This window comes from Salvia splendens, chromosome 22, assembly GCF_004379255.2.
Source record: "Salvia splendens isolate huo1 chromosome 22, SspV2, whole genome shotgun sequence".
NCBI classification, from domain to species: Eukaryota; Viridiplantae; Streptophyta; class Magnoliopsida; order Lamiales; family Lamiaceae; genus Salvia; species Salvia splendens.
In genome coordinates, this window is record NC_056053.1 from 5427227 (window position 1) to 5446275 (window position 19049).

The 19049-nt window shown below is 38.2% G+C and overlaps 2 protein-coding genes across 4 annotated transcripts; both read right to left on the reverse strand.

The window, feature by feature from the left end:
* Positions 1-8281: 8281 nt before the first annotated feature.
* Positions 8282-10558, reverse strand: LOC121786210 (probable zinc transporter 10). Its single transcript, XM_042184797.1, has 2 exons — positions 9819-10558; positions 8282-8967 (listed from the first exon to the last, which is right to left on the reverse strand). Exons 1-2 carry the CDS (start codon positions 10422-10424, stop codon positions 8512-8514), a joined length of 1062 nt encoding a protein of 353 aa, XP_042040731.1. The 5' UTR covers positions 10425-10558; the 3' UTR covers positions 8282-8511.
* A 4374-nt stretch (positions 10559-14932) lies between these two features.
* LOC121786026 (O-fucosyltransferase 23-like) lies at positions 14933-17075 on the reverse strand. Of its 3 annotated transcripts, none has more exons than XM_042184534.1 (2): positions 16903-17075; positions 14933-16547 (listed from the first exon to the last, which is right to left on the reverse strand). In XM_042184534.1, exon 2 carries the CDS (start codon positions 16397-16399, stop codon positions 15152-15154), a length of 1248 nt encoding a protein of 415 aa, XP_042040468.1. In that variant the 5' UTR covers positions 16400-16547; positions 16903-17075; the 3' UTR covers positions 14933-15151. The 3 variants fall into 3 exon arrangements, with proteins under 3 accessions (XP_042040468.1, XP_042040470.1, XP_042040469.1); XM_042184536.1 differs by having other exon boundaries at positions 16816-17075; XM_042184535.1 differs by having other exon boundaries at positions 16723-17075.
* Between the last annotated feature and the right edge of the window lie 1974 nt (positions 17076-19049).

Below are 19049 nucleotides of genomic sequence, written 5' to 3' on the forward strand. Positions count from 1 at the left end.
AAATATCCCAAGGACGCCGCAGACTGATCTATGTGCTATGCAAAGCCCTTGGCCTTTTATGCAATGGGGCATAGACATAGTAGGACCACTACCACAAGCTCCCCGGCAAATGAAATTCTTGATCGTTGCCGTGGATTACTTCACAAAGTGGGTGGAGGCTGAACCATTAGCTACGATAACAAGCTCAAAGGCATTAGATTTTGTCTGGAAGAACATAGTTTGCCGATTTGGCATACCCCATATCCTCATTTCAGATAATGGGACTTAGTTTACTGACAAAACATTCAAGAATTGGTGCCAAGAGTTGAATATTCAACAGCGGTTCACTTCGGTCTCTCACCCACAAGCAAACGGACAAACGGAAGTAACAAACCGTACTTTGGTGAAAGGATTAAAAACTCGGTTAGAACAAGCCAAAGGACAATGGGTAGAAAATCTTCCTCAAGTCCTATGGTCTTACCGAACTACACCAAAAACCTCCAACGGTGAAACTCCGTACAGTCTAGTGTACGGCACTGAAGCCGTAATTCCGGTTGAGATCGGCATACCCAGCCCCCGAACCCTTCATTTCTCAACAGAACTGAATGACGACGGACTGAGAGCCGAACTAGATCTTGCCGAAGAAAGAAGAGAATTGGCCTTCATAAAAGAAGCCAAGTACAAGGAGCAAGTAGCCCGGTATTATAACCAAAGGGTGAAAAAGCTGCAGTTTCAAGTGGGAGATCTCGTATTGAGAAACAATGAAGTAAGCCGAGCAGAAAAGCTGGGCAAACTTGAACCCACATGGGAAGGTCCGTATCGGGTGTCAGAAGTCCTGGGAAAAGGGTCTTATAAATTAACCCACATGTCAGGAGAACAAGTACCCCGAACATGGCATATTTCCAACCTCAAGAAGTTCTATTTGTAAGAGACAAGGTCCGGTCAGTCTTGTGTCTAGTTCGGTCCTAGGGTTATGTGCTTTCATATTTTTATTGTGTCTAGTTCGGTCCTAGGGTTGTTGTTCTTTATACTTGTCGTTTTTTAAAAGATTAAAATCTTTTTCGTCCTTTTTATTTGTCTCTCTATGTGCGTTTTGTCTCTCTATGTGCGTTTTGTCTCTTATAAATGTTACTGAGGTATATTGTTCTTTAAAGGCTGATCCCCTTTTTTAGATCAATTATTAAAGATAATTGTGAGTCCAAGCTTCTAAGGAAGATACAAGACTCCACAATTCAGCTTAAGAAACAAGCAATTCGTCTGAAACGAACTGCAATAAGCCGAAAACCACTTCGGTTAACTAGGGAAAGTCCAATCCAAGCGATAAAACTCGCCAAATAAGGACACAAACTAAGTCCGGTCAAAGAAGAGTTTACTTCATAAGACCGAGGACGAGTACAGGGAAAGTCTAATCCAAGCGATAAAACTCGCCAAATAAGGACACTAACTCAGTCCGGTCAAAGAAGAGTTTACTTCATAAGACCGAGGACGAGTACAATAAATGAAATAAAAAATCGCTGAACTGTAAATACGCAGTGATAGAAGCGAAATGAAAAAATTTCATTTACTAAGTCTTGTTGGGCATACAATTCCGCTACCCTACGAGAATGCGTTACACCATTACAAAGGACTACTCTACTGTCTACGGTTGCTAAAGTTGAGCCACCTATCCAAAAAGTCCTCATGATGCTGAGTTCGGGCGTTCCGAGCAGTTGAAGAATCAGTAGGTGGACGAGATGCTCTGTTCGACCTACCGCCTCTTCTCTGAGTCCGGGAAGTTCTAGCACCTCGGCGGCGAAGAGTCTCTTCACGAAGCATTCGCTGATCTTGCTCACTCATATTCACCACTCCTCTACGAACTTCAGGGCGTTCTTGTCTTGACGTTTCCGGTTGCTCCTGAGTCCGTTGCTGACTTGGAGTAGGTTCTTGTCTTGACGTTTCCGGTTGCTCCCGAGTCCGTTGCTGACTTGGAGTACGTTCTTGCCTTGACGTTTCCGGTTGCTCCTGAGTCCGTTGCTGATTTGGAGTAGAATTTTGAGTAAGTGGATTAGAGGTTTGAGTTGGAGTGTGAGCATCTGTTAGCGGGAAACGGCTAAGGAATCTCTCGATTGAGGGACGCCGGGAAAGAATGATGTCGTACAGAGAAGCCAAGCGCCGCAATGATTTCACAACTTGTTGGCAAGCCGAGCTCTCCAGCACATTGTTCTTCCGGAGTACATGAAGCTCCTCCCACAGTTCATCAACTTGATTCTGAACTTCAGATATAGTCATTCCCCCGCGCCCGCTGATGAAATCTTCATATGCAGTCCTCTCAGCGATGACAGTATTCAGCTCGGCCTCCAGATCTTTCTTTATGGACTCTAAGTCCTTATTGTTGGACTCCAGCTCCACTAAACGAGCCAAGAGTTCATCATACTTCATCTGGTCATCTAAAGCTTTTTTCTCAGCTTCATTTAAAGCCAAAGAGTATAGCCGCTTCCAGTGAAGTACCTCCAGCTCCTTAGAGTTAAGAATACGAAGCAGCTATGTCAGTTCGGCATTTCAGTTTACCGAGCAGGCAGTAAACCACAATAGGAGTAAAAGAGATTAAGAAAAGCTATAAAGAAGACACGAGTGTAGAAAGGAGAATTTTTTCATTCAAAGAAAAAATTTACACAAGGAGGGCTTCAAGGCCATTTTACAAATAGAAAGAAACTAAACTAAGAGAAGGGAGACGAAATCATACTCCGCCAGTTTCGTCTCCGGCTTCTCTGTGGGTTTCAGCTTCTTTCTCCTTGTCTACCTCGGTCTCAGCCTCGGCCTCCCTACTCCCTCCCTCCTGCTCGGCGCCCCCATCGCCGGTCTGCTGATCCTCCTGCTCGGTCTCCCGGCCGGCCTCATTTTCCTGCTCACCCTCTTTGAAAATTGAAGCGGGTGAAACAGGCCCCAAGGAGGCAAAGATGGCCTCCATGTTCTCGTCACGGTCAGCACGGCAATTACGGACTCGTTCAGCAGAAAGCAGGACCGATGAAGACGCAAGCTCCTCAAGGAGCGGCAGACTCTGGAGGCGCGCTGCAATCTCTCGGCCATACAGCGGCAAAACGACTCCGGGTTCCTGCTCAGCGTTATCGGTCATCAATTTCAGCAGATCGCCGATAAGGGCCGAAAATTGATTGCTCAAAAAGAGTTTCTCCGTGTAAACACGGAGAGCCTCCCCCTGAGCAACCACGGCAGCCGCCTCCCCCTGTTTCGACCCCTCTCTCTGGATGATGAGCTGGTCTTTGGCACGTTGGGCTTCATCCTGAGCCGAGATCATAGCGGCCCTTGCCCTCTCAAAGTCTGCCCGAGCCTGTTCGGCCTGGTGACGAGCAGCATTCAAATTCCTCTGCATCTCATCATAATCGCTGGACGCTTTAGAGAGTTCAACTGTGACGAGTTTGCAGAGCATATTGTTCCTCTGAAAATGGAAAAAGGAAAAAAGTCAACAGAGGGGCCACAAAAAACATAGGAAAGAAGCAAAACCAGAAAATCAAGAAGGAAATTCACCTCCACAAAGTCCTTTGGCCATAAAAAGGGCTCAGAGATATGTTCCGAAGTGGCCGCAACCGCTCCGGATCCACAACCCCCCAGGACAGTGTCTCTCTGTGGCGCTATTGGGGGTTTCTGAGTCTTCGCCTTCCCCTTTGCCGAAGTCGATTCCGGCTTTTTTGGATCCGAAGACTGACTCGAAGAGGTCTTCTGCCTCTTCGGATTCTTCTCGGCATCAGACGCCGAGCTGGTGGCTCTCTGTTTCTCCGGCTCCTTGGATTCGGAGGATTTGCGACCTAGCCTGCTTAGCATGTTCACTGCCAAAAAGCGAGAAAACAAAGTTAGTTTTCGCCGCTAAAGCAGTAAAGCATAAAAAAGAAATCCTCACCCTCAGTCTCTTCGTCCGAAGACGAGGAATCGAACACGAAGTCACCCTTGACGAGCTCAGATTCCGAATACTGTTTCCTAATCATGGGAATCTTATTGAGCTCGCCCTCGAGCTCGTCCAACGGTTCTACCCGAGGATGAGGAATTACGGACTTCGGCCCTCTCCAGGAAAAGTCCGGAGCCGCTGTCCTATTGTAAAAAAAGAAACGATTTTGCCACTTCGGCCATTTGGTTTTACAGAAGGCTCTAAAGGGCTGTAAAGGGATCAAGTAAACCAGGATCCCTTTCTCTTAAACTGAAAGAAATTAAGGATTGCCCTCAGAGACAGATCCTTTTCTAGTCTACGCAGCTCGGCAGCAAAGGCCGATAAGTGCCTCCAAGAATTTGGAGTCACCTGACCTAAAGGAAGTTGGAAAAAATCAAGAAGCTCTACAAAGGCGGGGGGAAGAGGGAAACGAAGCCCGCATTCTAAGCAGGCTTCGTAAACGGTGGCATAACCCTCCGGCGGCGAGTTAGCCCTATGAATGTCGTCGGGAATCACCACTAATCCCCCAGGAAGAAAATATTTTCCTTGTAAGGATATCACAGTATCCTTACTCAAAATGCTGTGAAAATATTCTACCGTCTTCTCCCCGGACCTTTTCCGGCCAGAAGACCCCTCACCCCCCTTCCTACCACTACCTGATTCAGAAACAGATTCAGAAGAAGAAGACATGATTCTTACTCTTTGATGGTCGAAAGTCTGAAGAAATTCTTGAAGAAGCGGAAGAAAATTTTACGAAAAAGAGAGAGAATACAGAAGAAATAATCGCAAAAGTATTCCAATGATGAAGAGAGGAAATATTTATCAGATTCGCAAAGGCATTTCAAATTCGTCGCACCGTTTCAAATCCCACTTTTTCTGGATTCTCTGGCCGGATTTGCTGTCACATTTAATGCAGACACGTGCAGAGCACGCCTCCTGACCCCCTTACAAAATGCCGAAGTGATTTACTTCGCTTTTCGGGGGGGTGGTGATGGGATACGAACTAAACAACTAAGCCCTAATTGCGAGCCCAATAGCAGTGACGGCCCATCAGCCCAAAACCCAAGAAAGAGTATCAGTTCGGCACAACCAAAGAGTTCGGTCACAGCCTATAGCTCGGTAGTATCAGTTCGGCACAACCAAAGAGTTCGGTCACAGCCTATAGCTCGGTAAAAGCCGACCAATCGAGCTCAACTCTCAGATCGGCAAAAGCTGATCGGCAAAGTTCAGCAGTTCGGTCTCAGTATTCGACCGAACAAGGAGATAGTGGACCCATGCAGGATCTCCACGACCTCCATTACACCCACGATCTATTTAGTGGTATTAAGCAGTTATCAACCCCCCTACCAGGGCTGCAAACCACGATCTTAGTTCGAATGTATAAATAGAACTTAGATCAGATAGACGAGGGTTAAGCTCTCTAGATCCTGAATCTTATAGCAAATCAGTATTGTAATCTGTAAGCGAGACCAAGCAATACAAATTTGCCCTCTCTTCTTCCCGTGGACGTAGATTTACCTCAGTAAATCGAACCACGTAATTTTCCGTGTTGTGATCGTTTATTACTTGCATTTATTCCCATCAAAAATTCGCCACATCATCACACATCAATTTGATAATGATTCTTGTCGGAAATTTAGTTGATGGGTCATCATATATATGCAGCTGGAATCAAGACAAATTTTGCCGGTGGGAAGAAATTCAATTAATTTTCATATCTTCATTTTCTTGAATTCTCTCTCACATTATTAATATTTAAAATGTCTTGGGTTTGTACGTTTGCACCTCCCGGCAAGGAAAATGGCAAAAAAATCGCCTCCTGTCTATAATTTCCTCTAACTTTCCATCTAAAAATTAAGGTTATATTTTATTTAAATAAGTTTCCTTTAAATGTAATTATTAAAGACAGGGAAAGGACATGAAATGTTGTTTATTGCGTAGTGGACTCGTGGAGTCTATTTTCCAAAAACTAGAACCATCACCTATTTAACCTTTTTCCCCATTCAAACACAACAATCATAAAATAATATACAAATAATACACATATATTTATAATATCCATAGTTAGCGCATTCATCATAGTTAGCAGTTCCAGCTCCGTATCAAGGTCACGATCAATATCGTCACTAGCATCAATATTGTCACTATCATCAATATCGTCACTAGCATCAATATCGATATCATCAATAAGAAAACCTTTAGGCTTGTTATCCAGGAACTTGTGACTCACGACCCAACACGTAACTAAACTAGTGTTCGATTTCACGTCAGTTTTGGTAAATCGCTTTCAAATATTAGACCGTTCGTCATAAAATAAATAGTCCCAATATGAAAAAACTAACATTATACTTTTCTTACTCGTTATTATTATGAGAAATACGAAGAAAAAATAATCTAAAATGCATTGTGAGTATCAATATGGATAAATTTGATAATCTGATAGTATTAATTTTACATAGAATAAAATATGAAATAAAATACTAATTTAAATATAAAGTAGAGGCCCCCCTCCGCCTCTGGTTCCTGAGTTGTCACGTTATTGAACGAAAATCAATTAAATTCTAATGATATTTTATTCCAAAATTAATTAAAATTAAATTATGACAATGAATGAACAATTATATTTTTAAACTGATATTTATTTTATTTTAAAATTTAATACGTACAACTCTTATGTAAATATCTCCTCTCTATCACCTACTAAATCCAATATTAGTCATGATTCTCATGAATACGAAAGAATCCAATTATGATTGCAGTGATGAACCAAACAACTTAAATGAGAAATTGATCAAGAATCATTATTTAGTTTAGACGAGTTGGTCTAGTGATAAAATGGTTGGTATCAAGTGCTAAAAGTTAGTCCGAGTCCATCGTGGTGACATTTCAAATTGCCCATAAAAAACTGATGATATTTAAGGGCTCGTACGACTAGTTAGGAATTTTCTCCGGGTTTCCATTCAAATATCAGTCTATATTTATTTACATATATACTTTTTTGCATATTTTGAATAATTTTCTTCGAAATGGACTGCTTTGGCCCAATAACTTATGCCCATAAAGTAACTACTAATACTAGTTTAAACTTAATCCAGTAAAGAAGGTTAAATAAAGGCCCAGCAAAAAACCCATATTATAAAACATCCATTTTATTCTCATTGTAGCCCAACTCTCTCTCTCTCTCTCTCTCTCACACACACACTTACACTTACACACAGACTTACTTCATCCATAGCACAAAACCCATAATCAGCTTAACAGTGGCAGACACAATTTTATTATTGGAGTTTCCAAATCACTGTTAATCTGCATACATGGCAATTTTCGGAAGCACACCTGGCTCTATACTGTGGCAGATCCGTTACTCAGAAATCATCTTTTACATTATTTTGGGAAAGTATTATTGAAAATATTTCCAATGGTTACAGTTCTAGACACCAATTTGTTTTAACAAAATAAGAAAATTAAATTGGTGTCCAAATAGAATTGATCTAAGCAATGAGAAATGAGTGTAACACCATTGGACCATTGTGATAGCTTCGACATTGATTACTCTCAAATAACAATAATTACAGAATTTTGGGGGTACCACCGTCCCCCCTTGTCCTTAATTGGCTCCGCCAGTGCTATATAGACTCATCTCTATGGTTCACACAATTGTTGCAAGTATGCAAACCAAATATAAACTCCATATCTCTATGTAGAGTAAGTGATGAATGAAAAAAATATACTGCTCCTTCCATCCATGTTACTCGCACTTTTCATTTTAGGTTGTAAATTTGAGATTGATTTTTTAGTGTAATTAAATTATAATTTTAAGTGTAATAAGACATCACTTAATAAAGGAGCACTTAATTTAATCTTAACATATTAATTAAATAAATTAATCCTAACTTAATTTTAGAAATAATGTAAGTAGTTTAGAATGAGACGAAATAGAATATTGCAAGTAACGTGGCACAACCAAAGGGAGTACTATGATGTTTGGAATTGGAATGTTATACCCTTACGTTTGGTTTTATAGAGTCATAAATATATATGAAGAAATAATATACTCCCCATTGTATATATAGACACGTAGTTAATCTGCTGTATGTATTTGGAGATGATTGAGTCTTGATTTGGTTTTGTGATGCATTGTAACTCAATTATACTATACCATTGTCAACTTATCATATCTACTCATGCTCCTACTCTATGTACCTTATCACTAATCTCTTTATAATTAAACATAGTTTACTTTCAACAAAATTAAAATAACGGGAGGCCGGTTTATACCTGCTAGTTGACCACAATAAAATCAAATAAAATTATTGATAAGATATGTATTATGTTATTGAGTCGCTAATAATAATGATTTTTGTTCCCACCCATAATGGATTTTTAAACAAAATAATTTTCCACTATACTGAATGAGTACAGTTAACAAACATCTTATTTCATAATTTTTACATCTTGGCTGAAACTTGAAGAAGCCTTGGAAATACGAAATTTCTAAAATACGAAAATTTGAAACACAAATAATTTCCCTCCAAAAAAGGAAACACGCGCGCGCACACACACAAACAAACATACACATTTTTTTTTCTTCCCAACGAATCTATGTATGATAAATTCTAAGCCCATTTAGCCATAAGAGACATTCCTCCGGCGCCCAAGAGCACGGCCGCGTACGACTTGAGTTGAAGCTTGATGCTTCCCTGCAGCTTCGGCCCCATAAAATCGGAGGCTAAGAGATCGACCAACGCCATATAGATCAGGAGTCCTGCAGAGGAGGCATTGAGCAACCCGACCGTGATCAAAGATCTAGGGCTGTTCTCTTTGTACATGCTAGATAGGGCTATTCCCAGTGCGATCCCAAAAGGAGTCGTCACTGAGAAGAAGAAGGCCATGACGGCCTTCTTCACAAAATTATACTCGGCCTGGAGAATGCAACCCCCGAGTCCCATTCCTTCGAACATTTGATGGAAGCAAAGTGCCGCGATCAGTCCTCTGATCGAGCAAGTGTTGTTCGATGCCCCTAACGATAACCCGATTACTATCGAGTGAACAATGATGCCCAACTCCAACACCTACAAAAAATGCAATAAATAATTTTGATTAATTTGATCCATGATCCTTAATCACGCAATCAAAACAAAACCTACTAACCATATTCATATCTTTATGCTTACAACGTAAATTACTTATCATCGACTTAAAACGATTACGATTGAAAAAGTAAATAAAAAGCAAAATCTAGAAAGATAGCAAAAGTAAAAGTGTTCCATACTTTAAATGCGTTACTTTTTTAATCGATGATTGCGTAAATATAAAAATAAAAATATTTGATAAGTTTTACTTTTATACAATAATTGTACTATACTAGCATTAAAAATTTTAATTAGCCATGCATATAAATCATTCCAAGTCAACTCAACTTCTTGGAAATAGTAGAAGATACAGATTGTCGTAGTACCTTATATCATTAATGACAATTAATCAACTCAAGATAACTTAAACAAAAGCTAATTAAATAATAATTTATCTAGTTGCCAACCAGTTGACTAGATCCAGATCAAAGTACCAAACAAAACTAATTATTAACTAATCACACACTTATACCACCATAATACTCAATTAATTTTATCTCTATTAAAAAAATTTGTTTGAAAACTAAATGACATGAATTTTAATGTTTAGTGACTAAAATAAAGTTAGAAAGAAAAATTCAACAAAATATACTCTTTCTTGTAAATAATACTTCTTTCGTCCCAAGATAGTTGATCAATCTAACTATTCATTTCGTACTGTTTAAAAATAGTTAAGTTATTTTCTTTTCTTACAAACACTTTAATTCTCTCTACTTAAATTTTTAACACATCAATTTTCTTAAATTAGAGATTACTGATCGAAATATTATTAGTGAAAAATGAGAACTCACCATAGCAATAACTCGGTAACGCAGAAGCTGCGATCCCTCCACCGCCATCTTCCCGTGGCTGTGTCCGTGTCCGTGGCCGTGGACGAGACCTCCAACGCCCTCCTCCACGGCCGCGGCGGCGCCCTCCGGCTGCACGACGCCGCCCTTATGCTTCTTGGAGTAAAAACTGGTGGCCATGGAGTCGATCATGAGAGTGACGATGGCGGAGAGCATCGCGACGAATCCGGTGAAGGGGAACTTGTGCCACGGGTTGTCCTTCAAGCACTCCGAGGAGAGCATGTCGAAGGAGTCCGGGAGCACGTGCATGAACCCCGTGGCGAGGATGATCCCGGCCGCGAACGCCTTCACGATCACGAAGAGGCTCCGCTCGGGGCTCAGCGCGGGCACCGACCTCGTGACGAGCGGCAGGCACACGCCGATCATGCTCGTCACGAGGATGGAAACGATCGCGATGATTTTGAGGGGGAGCGCCTTCTTCTTGTCGGTGCAGCCGTCGGCTGCCGCGTCGCCGCCGCAGTCCGCCACCACGGACTCGGCCGGGGCGGGGAGGGTGGCGAGGATTAGGAGGGAAATGGTGAATGGAATTAAAATGAATTTGGAACTCATTTTTTATTTTTTTATTAATTTTTGGATAATTTTTGAATGGAATTGAAGGGAAAACGGCGGGGTTTTATAGAGATGGGAGTGGAGGTGAGTGAGGTTATTTTGTATTTGTTTATGATTGTGGAATTTGATTGAAGGATGATAATTGGAAGTACTACGGTATCGAGATGGCATGAAATGGGTTTGGATTAAAGAATTTTTTTAAGTGATTAAAATGGAATTAGGATTATTTGGATTTTGGCATGCGGTGGGCGTGGGGCCACCGCGTGGAGATTGGATTACGTGGCACTATTTATGTATGTACGTGGCCGTACCAATATGCACCATCGGCTGGCGCTCTCTTTTCCATATACTCTCCCCGTCCACCGATTTTAAGAAATTGATTTACTTTGTGAAGCAACGTAAATGGAGAGAGTGACTGGAATGTGAGACTCTTTTAAAGTATTCGTTTGATATTGCATTGTGAGTGTACAAAATTGATGGGATGTGGAGTCTGCATACTAAAAATGGAATAAAATAAATGGTTCTATAAATCTTAGACAAACCAAAATGGCAAATGAGTTCTTTAAATGGTGGAGAGGGAGTGATAAGTACTCCCTTCGACTATGATTAAATTGTCTCATATCTGATCGACACGAGTTTTAAAAAATTGTTTAACTTTATAAAGTAAAGTGAGGTCCACTTATCAAATATAGTAAAAACGAATAGAATGAGTTAGTAAAATTTGGGTTCACTTACCAAATATAATAAAATTGAAATGAGACATTTATTAGCTGACGGACATAAAAAGGAAAAATGAGATATTTAATGATGGAGTAACAAAACTAGTTCTTATAATCTCAATTAACTAGAAAAATACCATGATAAAATTAACCCACTAATTCACTAACCATAAAACTAAAATAACACTAAAATTATGACAATTGTCAAGCATCTCACAAGTAGAAATACCATGTATAAATGTGTTAATGTTTTTCGTCAATGACGATGCAATAAATGCCATAGAAATTGTTCCGGTTATTATTCGAGCAATACTCTTGAATTAAGAACTTTAAGCCAATTTGATCATGTATTTTATGAGCTAATGTTGTTGGCGGTTTTGACTCAAATATTTTTTACTTTTCCTGGTTAAAAAAAGCAAAAGAATATAAAACGTCACACAATTAAAAATTTAAATGTCTAGTACTTCTAGTTGTACGATATATATTGAGCTCCACCGAGTTATAGTTGTAGATCAATTTAAAATAATCAAACAGATAATTGCCTGCTTTAGTAATACACTCTGGTTCCTTTCTATATCCGTGAAACTAGCGACAACTGAAAAATATAAAATAAGAAATCCTGATAATAGTGAAGCAATGAATAAAAAAAACTTAGTCAAATTCCAATAATATGGTAATACATTAGTATCCAAACCAGTAGGTATGTTAAATGTCGACATTATTGAAGAATGCCAACTTAATTTGACTTTTCACACTTCATAGTGGTTCATTTGTTTTTCCTAGATTAAACACCGATAATTAGTAATAAAAAATAATCTTTAATAGTTGTAAGATGATAATTAAATAGAAATCGAGTCTACGTTTTAAATGAACTTATATTAAAAAGAAAATTAGCGAAAGATACATGGTGAACTAACAATTATATTAACACTACATCATCTACATGCATTTAATGACGTTAATTTATGTTTCTAAATATATACTGCTAATGCTTCAAAATGTGTTTTTTATTATTGATGTTTCAACTAAAATTAGAGGACGCAAACGTCCTAAAAGACAAATGGACGCAATTAATTGCATCTTAATTTTTTATGTTTAAAAAAAATAAATTTATTGTAGTGTAATTTTATTTAGTTTGTGTTTCGTGGTTGAATTGCTGTTGCGAGAATATTGTAGGTGAGTATGGAATAAATTTAGTACTATTATATAAATTGAAGATGAGAAAATGATTGTGATAAAATTAAAGTTGCAATTTGCAAATAAAGTTCGAGAATGAATTCTTTTGATTTGTTATATTTTATGATCAAAGGTTAGTAAGTTAATAGTTTCAGTATAAATCTCACGCATATCTATCAGCTTTTTCTAGAATTGTGTCTATCTATTTATAAAGTTGAAATACTATGTAGTATGTAATTAAATGTGAATAATAACGACATGTATTTAAGAAAGAACCGACTACAGTTATGTATATCTACATATGATTTTATCTATATACTCAGCCTTGACTTACTGAATATTTCAATTTCATATGGAAACATTCAATCTATAAGAAAATTAAAATAAAGATATGGCATTATTCATGTTGTCGGAACTTGAAAAAATATGAATTTTCAATTTGACTTTTGGCACTGCCAAGTGACAATATTCTAATTTATGTTAAATTGTTCACGTAGATGTTAAATTCTAATAAATATCTATTCAATTTGTGTGTATGGGCGTGAGAGAAGAGAAGAGAAGAGAAGAGAAGAGAAGAGAATTCTATTTTATCAATTTAGGGGAAGTAAAATAATGAACAGAATTTCTGTAGAAGATAATTATTCATAAGGTATAATGATCTATTTGGATATGTTAAATAAAATCTTCGGTAGACGGCATAAATGGCTGATCTAGGTGGGTTCGACCGACTTATTGTAGCCATGAAAGCTAGAAAACTCGACAACGTTAATGCCTTAGAAAATACCAGTCTCCAGAATCGGAGCAAGAGAGGGGCGATAGAGAGAGCGATAGAATTTCTTGTGTGTATTTATTGTTTTATTTTTCAATAGATAAACAAATAAACACAAAATTTCACAAAAATTAGGTATTTTCAACAACTTTTCAAATCGTGCGGATTTCCTACACTAAATTTTGCCTTCGGATACTAATTCTAGAGCATCCATATCACATCAGTTTCATCTTCCTTACAAGATGAAATGTAACTCCAACTTTTATACCTAGGATTTTTGGCATCCAATGTAGGGAAAATTTATGCTAAAAACTTTAGGGTGGGAAATCTGCACAATTTGAAAAGTTAATTTTTTAGACTACTTTATTGATTGTGGGAAATACCAAATTTTTTTATGAAAATTTATGATTTTTCTGACCAATTTCTCTAAATAAAAGTACTAAATTATAATACAAGTAAAACTACTAAATTATCAGACCGCTTAACCCTAAGTGGACACGTGTTCCACAAGCGCCCACCTTATAAGAGACTAAAAACTTGCCAAAAACAAAATAAACTAATTTTATGGGATATAATAAAATAGAAAAAGAAACTATTATCTGAAAACGATGGATAAGTGGACGTACGGAATCATTAACTAGTCGTGCTTGCTTTTGTTACGAGGTTAGTTGTGCTAGACGTGTTAAGAGAGTTTCTCATAGGTTTATTAACCAATAAAATAAACACTACTTTCCAAAGACATATTTCCAAAAGTATTATTTGGGTTATGATATTACATTCAAATTAAATAAAATCGTTTATCCTTCAAAATATGCTCCACTTTGGTAAAAGGTAGAAGCCCTCTCTATTATTAAATGCCTATACATACTTAGAAGCCCTCTCTACTTTATAATTATGTGTTATGTGACAATAATTGGATAAATTCCTTAACAAAATAGTATATAAGTCCTTCTAGCTATAGTACATCAAAGTTCAGAGAGATGTGACGATATTTTTAAAGAATAGAGACTGCAAATGATATTATGGCAAAGTTCAAGAACTTATAATTCTCTCTAATGGTAAAAGTTCAAACATGCCCTTAAGGTAAAAGTATCAAAAAGACAAAAAAGTTACTCCCTCCGTCCCTCAAGAATATGCACTATTTCCTTTTTAGTTCGTCCTACAAGAATATGCACTTTATAATTATGGAAAGTCTTTTATCTCTAATGAGGTGGGACCCATTCTCCACTAATAATACTTTATTTACTTTTTCTCTCTACCTCTCTCTTATTTCACCAATTTTACATTAAAACTCGTGCCGACCCCAAAGTGCATATTCTTTGGGGACGGAGGGAGTATGAAATGGTGCAAAAATCATTCCAACAATATTATATCTACTGTTCAAGGACGTTTAATGATATATTTAAAGAATAAGAACCGAGAATGATATTAGCGCAAAATTCAAGGACTAAAAATATAGTTTTCTCTTAAATTTATGTTCATTTGTTCATTAAAAACGAAGAAAATGCATTATTAATGTATCGATCCGTCAATAATAGTAGTAGTGTTGGCCTGCTTACTAAAAAAGGAAAAGACAAATGTAAATGAAAAAGAAGGTAATCGAAGTGTATAATCATGTCAATTTCCATATCATGTCATATGATTTCATATGGGGTTATCGTAGGCAAGAGTCAAAGACAAAACGACAGGCCAAAAAAATAATGTTGGTATCTTCCAATAGAAATGTTTCCAAAGCAATGCCAATTTTAATTAACTGAAATTGGAGGTGGCCACTAATAAATGGAACATGTTAAAGCCACTATAGGTATAGTTCTTGATAACAAAATCAAAATTTATTGCTACAAGAAGCATAAAATCAACAAATAAGATCAAATTGCTATTCAAACTTTAAGTGATAACGAGTGAGCTAAAGATCTATGCATAACACATTCCAAAAGAGTATAAGAATAAAGAATATCATAGTATAAAAGATTGCCTAACACTTGAGATATACAAGGCCATAATCATATAAAAGATTGCCTAATACTTGAGATATACAAGGCCTTAATCATGTACCTCAAGAATCACCAACACGAAACGCGGTTCGAGCCATAACTAATGGCTTGGAGGCTCGTGTCCGACATATTAGATGCCCATGGCCGCGGACCATTTGATTCACCCTCCAAATTATAGGCATAAGAAGGCCACCTAACGTCTAGCCCACACCGTTGTGCAACACCCGCGCTCATCATCCACTGAGTTCTCTCAAGAACGACAAGGCTAGAGAAAGTCGAGAAGGTGTTCCCGATAAACACATCAGATCTCAAACAAACTTCGTAGTCTATAGCTGATTGGATCAGATAAGGGTGCTTCTTGTATACATCAAGAACGCCCAACTTCTTCTTCTCGAAAGGAAGCAAGCCCTCGCCCCACCCCTCGAGTATAGAGTTATCTTCAAGAAGATTGTCCGCAACAGCAAGGTATACAACAATAGGGGTTTCTAATCCAACAATGCTTCCCACTCTTCTCATGATTTGCTCCTTGCTGCTGCAAATCTCGCTAACGTTCAATCTCTGCTCGAGTTTCTTGCAATGTATCATCCAATCCTTCTCGATCCTCATGTGCACAGCTACATAAGGCGTGCTCTGCAACGTTGCATTTACATTAACTTGCAAACGATAAACTCTACTCCTTTCCTCCATCCCAATTTCTCTAATCTTCGACACGACCTTATCAGCCTCTCGAGATATTTCCTCCACCAAAACTAAGCATTCAAAAATCTTTGCATAGTCTCTAGCCGGCCAATGATCATGCCACAAGAAGGGATTCTTGCCAACTACTCGGATCACTTGATACTCATCGTAGGGAGCCTTACCGAACTCCCTCAACTGCTCCAAATCCTTCTCGACCGTCCATCTCCTCCCACTCCCCTTTTGAAGCTCAAGCACGTCCCTCGTGTCTGAAACCTCTGAGTAATGCCCTAACCGGACAAACCCTTGACAACGAGCATTGAATTCTTCGAATTGGAAGACTTTATCAAAGGAAACAGGCCTCAGCTGATCAACCTCTTTGTAGAACAAGGAAGCACTCAAACTAGGCATAAGGAGGGTTCTATTCAGCATTCTTGCAGTCAAACAAGCTCTTGCAAATGCAATTTTCTGATTGTTCAAACCCCACACTATCTGAGGAACCTCCAAAAACTTCGATTTCTCGTTGTCGAAATTCGGATTCAAATGCACTCCACGAAAATTCGAGGATGTAGGAAGCCATAGTGTTTTAATCATCAAAGCAACAACAAGAAATGCAGCACATTTGTAAGGCAGAGAATTCATATGCAATCCAAACAACTTCAAAGACTTAAAAACAGAGCAATTCCATTCCAAATTCCAATCCTATCTATATGTGTCTATGCAAATTGCAATCAAACTCAATCTATTAATCCGCATTCATTCAAATTCCACCACTCCAATCATTGTATTCCTGAAACAGGGCACAAGAAGAAATTATAAAACACACAAATTTACAGATTGATTTCGATATTTCGATAAAATCCAGAAAATCAACACCGAAAATTTAACAAAAATAAATTAATAGAAAAGCAAAACTGACTTCACTAAAAAAGTAGATTCCAACAAGCTTTAATCGATGAGTTTACCTAAACCCAAATCAAGATTTGCTAGAAAGTTCGAGCTTTTATAAAAAGAATGTTTTTTTCATCTCAATCCCAGAAAATCTACTAAGCCCAAACCTCGATTTCATCGTCGAAGAATGAAAATGAAATGGAAAGAGCAAATGGGCCGCGCAAATTTCGAAGAATTCAATTGAAAAACCTGACCTTTTTTGTTGTTTTAGGAGTGATTCAGATATAATTCAAATATTGGTTGCATAATCCGTGATAAAATTCTGCAAAATCTGAGGAAACCCCACCGCGTTTGATCATGCAGAGATAGTGAAAGAGGAGTGTCAATAGAAAATGACAAAAAAAGGAATTGAAAAATCAATGTCAGATATGAATTTGAGGAGGTGACAAGAGTAAAGATTAGTTGACAAAGGGAATAATGTCTATTGTGTAACAATATGGGGCAGGGGCATTATTTTTGAAAATATTATACTCCATTTAATTGAAATATTAATTTAATTGAATACTACTATGTTCATGAAAATACACAAACTTATAAATGACATGAATTTTAAAGTATAATTAGTAAAATAAGAAAAAAAAAGGAGAAAATGTGTGAGAGAAAGAGAGAAAATAGAGAGTGGAATTGATGAAGCGTGAGATCTACATTATTAATGGTGTGCAATTGACTAAAAAATTTCATATTTAGATATTAATCTAATTTTGGAGACAGTACAAAATGATAAAAACTAGTTTGTTTTTTTAGGACGGGGAGAGTAAATAAAATTAAGAAATAGAAATAAAGTTAAAGAGTATGGCGAATGAATAATCAAGAGAAGAGATTATAGGTTCAAACTTCAAAGAGTTATGCTACTCATGAATAGGTTCTAAGAGCATCCACAACGTTGGTGGCCCAGCCCGCGTCCGTCCGCGCCGCTGGCACGGACGTGTCTCGTCGTCACTGCGCTCGCGCCGCTGGCACGGCGTTGCATCGAGCAACGCCGTGCCAGCGAGCAGGACACGTGGCGCGCGGCGATTGGGCAACGGCATAGCCGTTGCCTTTGAAAAAAAAATTTAATTAAAAATCGGGTTTTAATTAAAAAACCCGATAAAAAATAATAAAAAATTCACTTCCCAAAAAAATTATATCCGTTTATTACCGTTTTTTACCACTTTTTAATTTTTTTCCCACAAAAATACACACTTTCATCTATAAATACCCCCACTTTCACACCAAAAAATTCACATCAAACTAGACAATTCTAAACTTCATTCTCTCATATCTATTCTCATCTTCATTCTCCCATATCCATTTTCATCTTCATTCTCTCATACCCTACAACATAACAATGTCCGGCCAAGGCGATGACCACCCGCCCTCTCACGGTTGGAACCCCGAATGGTTCGGTTCACAACCGTTTCCTAGTCCGAAAACGGAATATTCGGCCCCTCCTCAAACCCAAGATTCGGGAGTTCGGGGTGGCTACAAATGATTCTGCTCAGCAGAGGGTGGCCAAACCTGCTCTACAAACTCCAGAACTATCAATGTTGATGTACCAGCAAGAGAGGACAAACCCCCATGACCAGCAAGAGGACCAAGAAGGCAAGCACCCCAGCACCCCCAGGAAGGCTGACTCTCAAAGGAGCCAGGGTCTGAATTGACCCAGCACCCCCAGTAACCAAGTAATTTTTTTTCTGTTTTATTTTTGTATTAGTTTTTAGTTTTCTTTAGTGAGCATGCTAGGTTGTTGTTTCTGTGCCTTCTCCCACTTAGGCCTTGGCTTGGCCTAAGTGTGAGAAGTTTGTATGCCTAAGTATGTTGTGTTTCTTGTATTTTTCTTGCGTATCTTCTTACATTTAGCCCATTGCTTGGCCTAAGTGTGAGAAGATTGTTTTGCTTTTGTTCGTTGTGTTTTTGCCTTATTACACTTAGCTCAATTCTTGGTCTAAGTGTGAGAAGTGTGTGTCTTGTTATTTTTCTGTTTTTTTTTTGTTTTGTTTTGTCGCCACTAATTGGCCTGCTTTCCACTTCATAAGGATTGCTTGAGGACTAGCATAAAAGAAGTGGGAGAGGGGAAGCAGTTAGTGCAGTTAGTGTCTTGTACATATTCTGTTAGGTCTAGGAGTTAGCATATGTTTTTTTTAGGTTCTGTGTTTGCTTAACTGGTATAATAGATAGCAAAAGCCCCTTAGGGAGAGTAATTGAAGAGAAAATACATGCTAATTTGTGAATCCTTTTCTCTTAATAAATCAAAGTCAGTTGGATGAAGTAAGAACGATAGAAAATGCCTAAATTTTAAGCTTACTGTGAAGCCCCTCTATAAGAGTGAGTTATAAACCTAAACACTTTGAGCTAACAAAAA

Coding starts and splice junctions, on each gene's coding strand:
- LOC121786026 (XM_042184534.1), bottom strand. CDS start 16,399: ATGAATTCTCTGCCTTACAAATGTGCTGCATTTCTTGTTGTTGCTTTG.
- LOC121786210 (XM_042184797.1), bottom strand. CDS start 10,424: ATGAGTTCCAAATTCATTTTAATTCCATTCACCATTTCCCTCCTAATC. Junction 8,968..9,818: donor GTTACCGAGTTATTGCTATG/GTGAGTTCTCAT, acceptor CATTTTTTGTAG/GTGTTGGAGTTGGGCATCAT.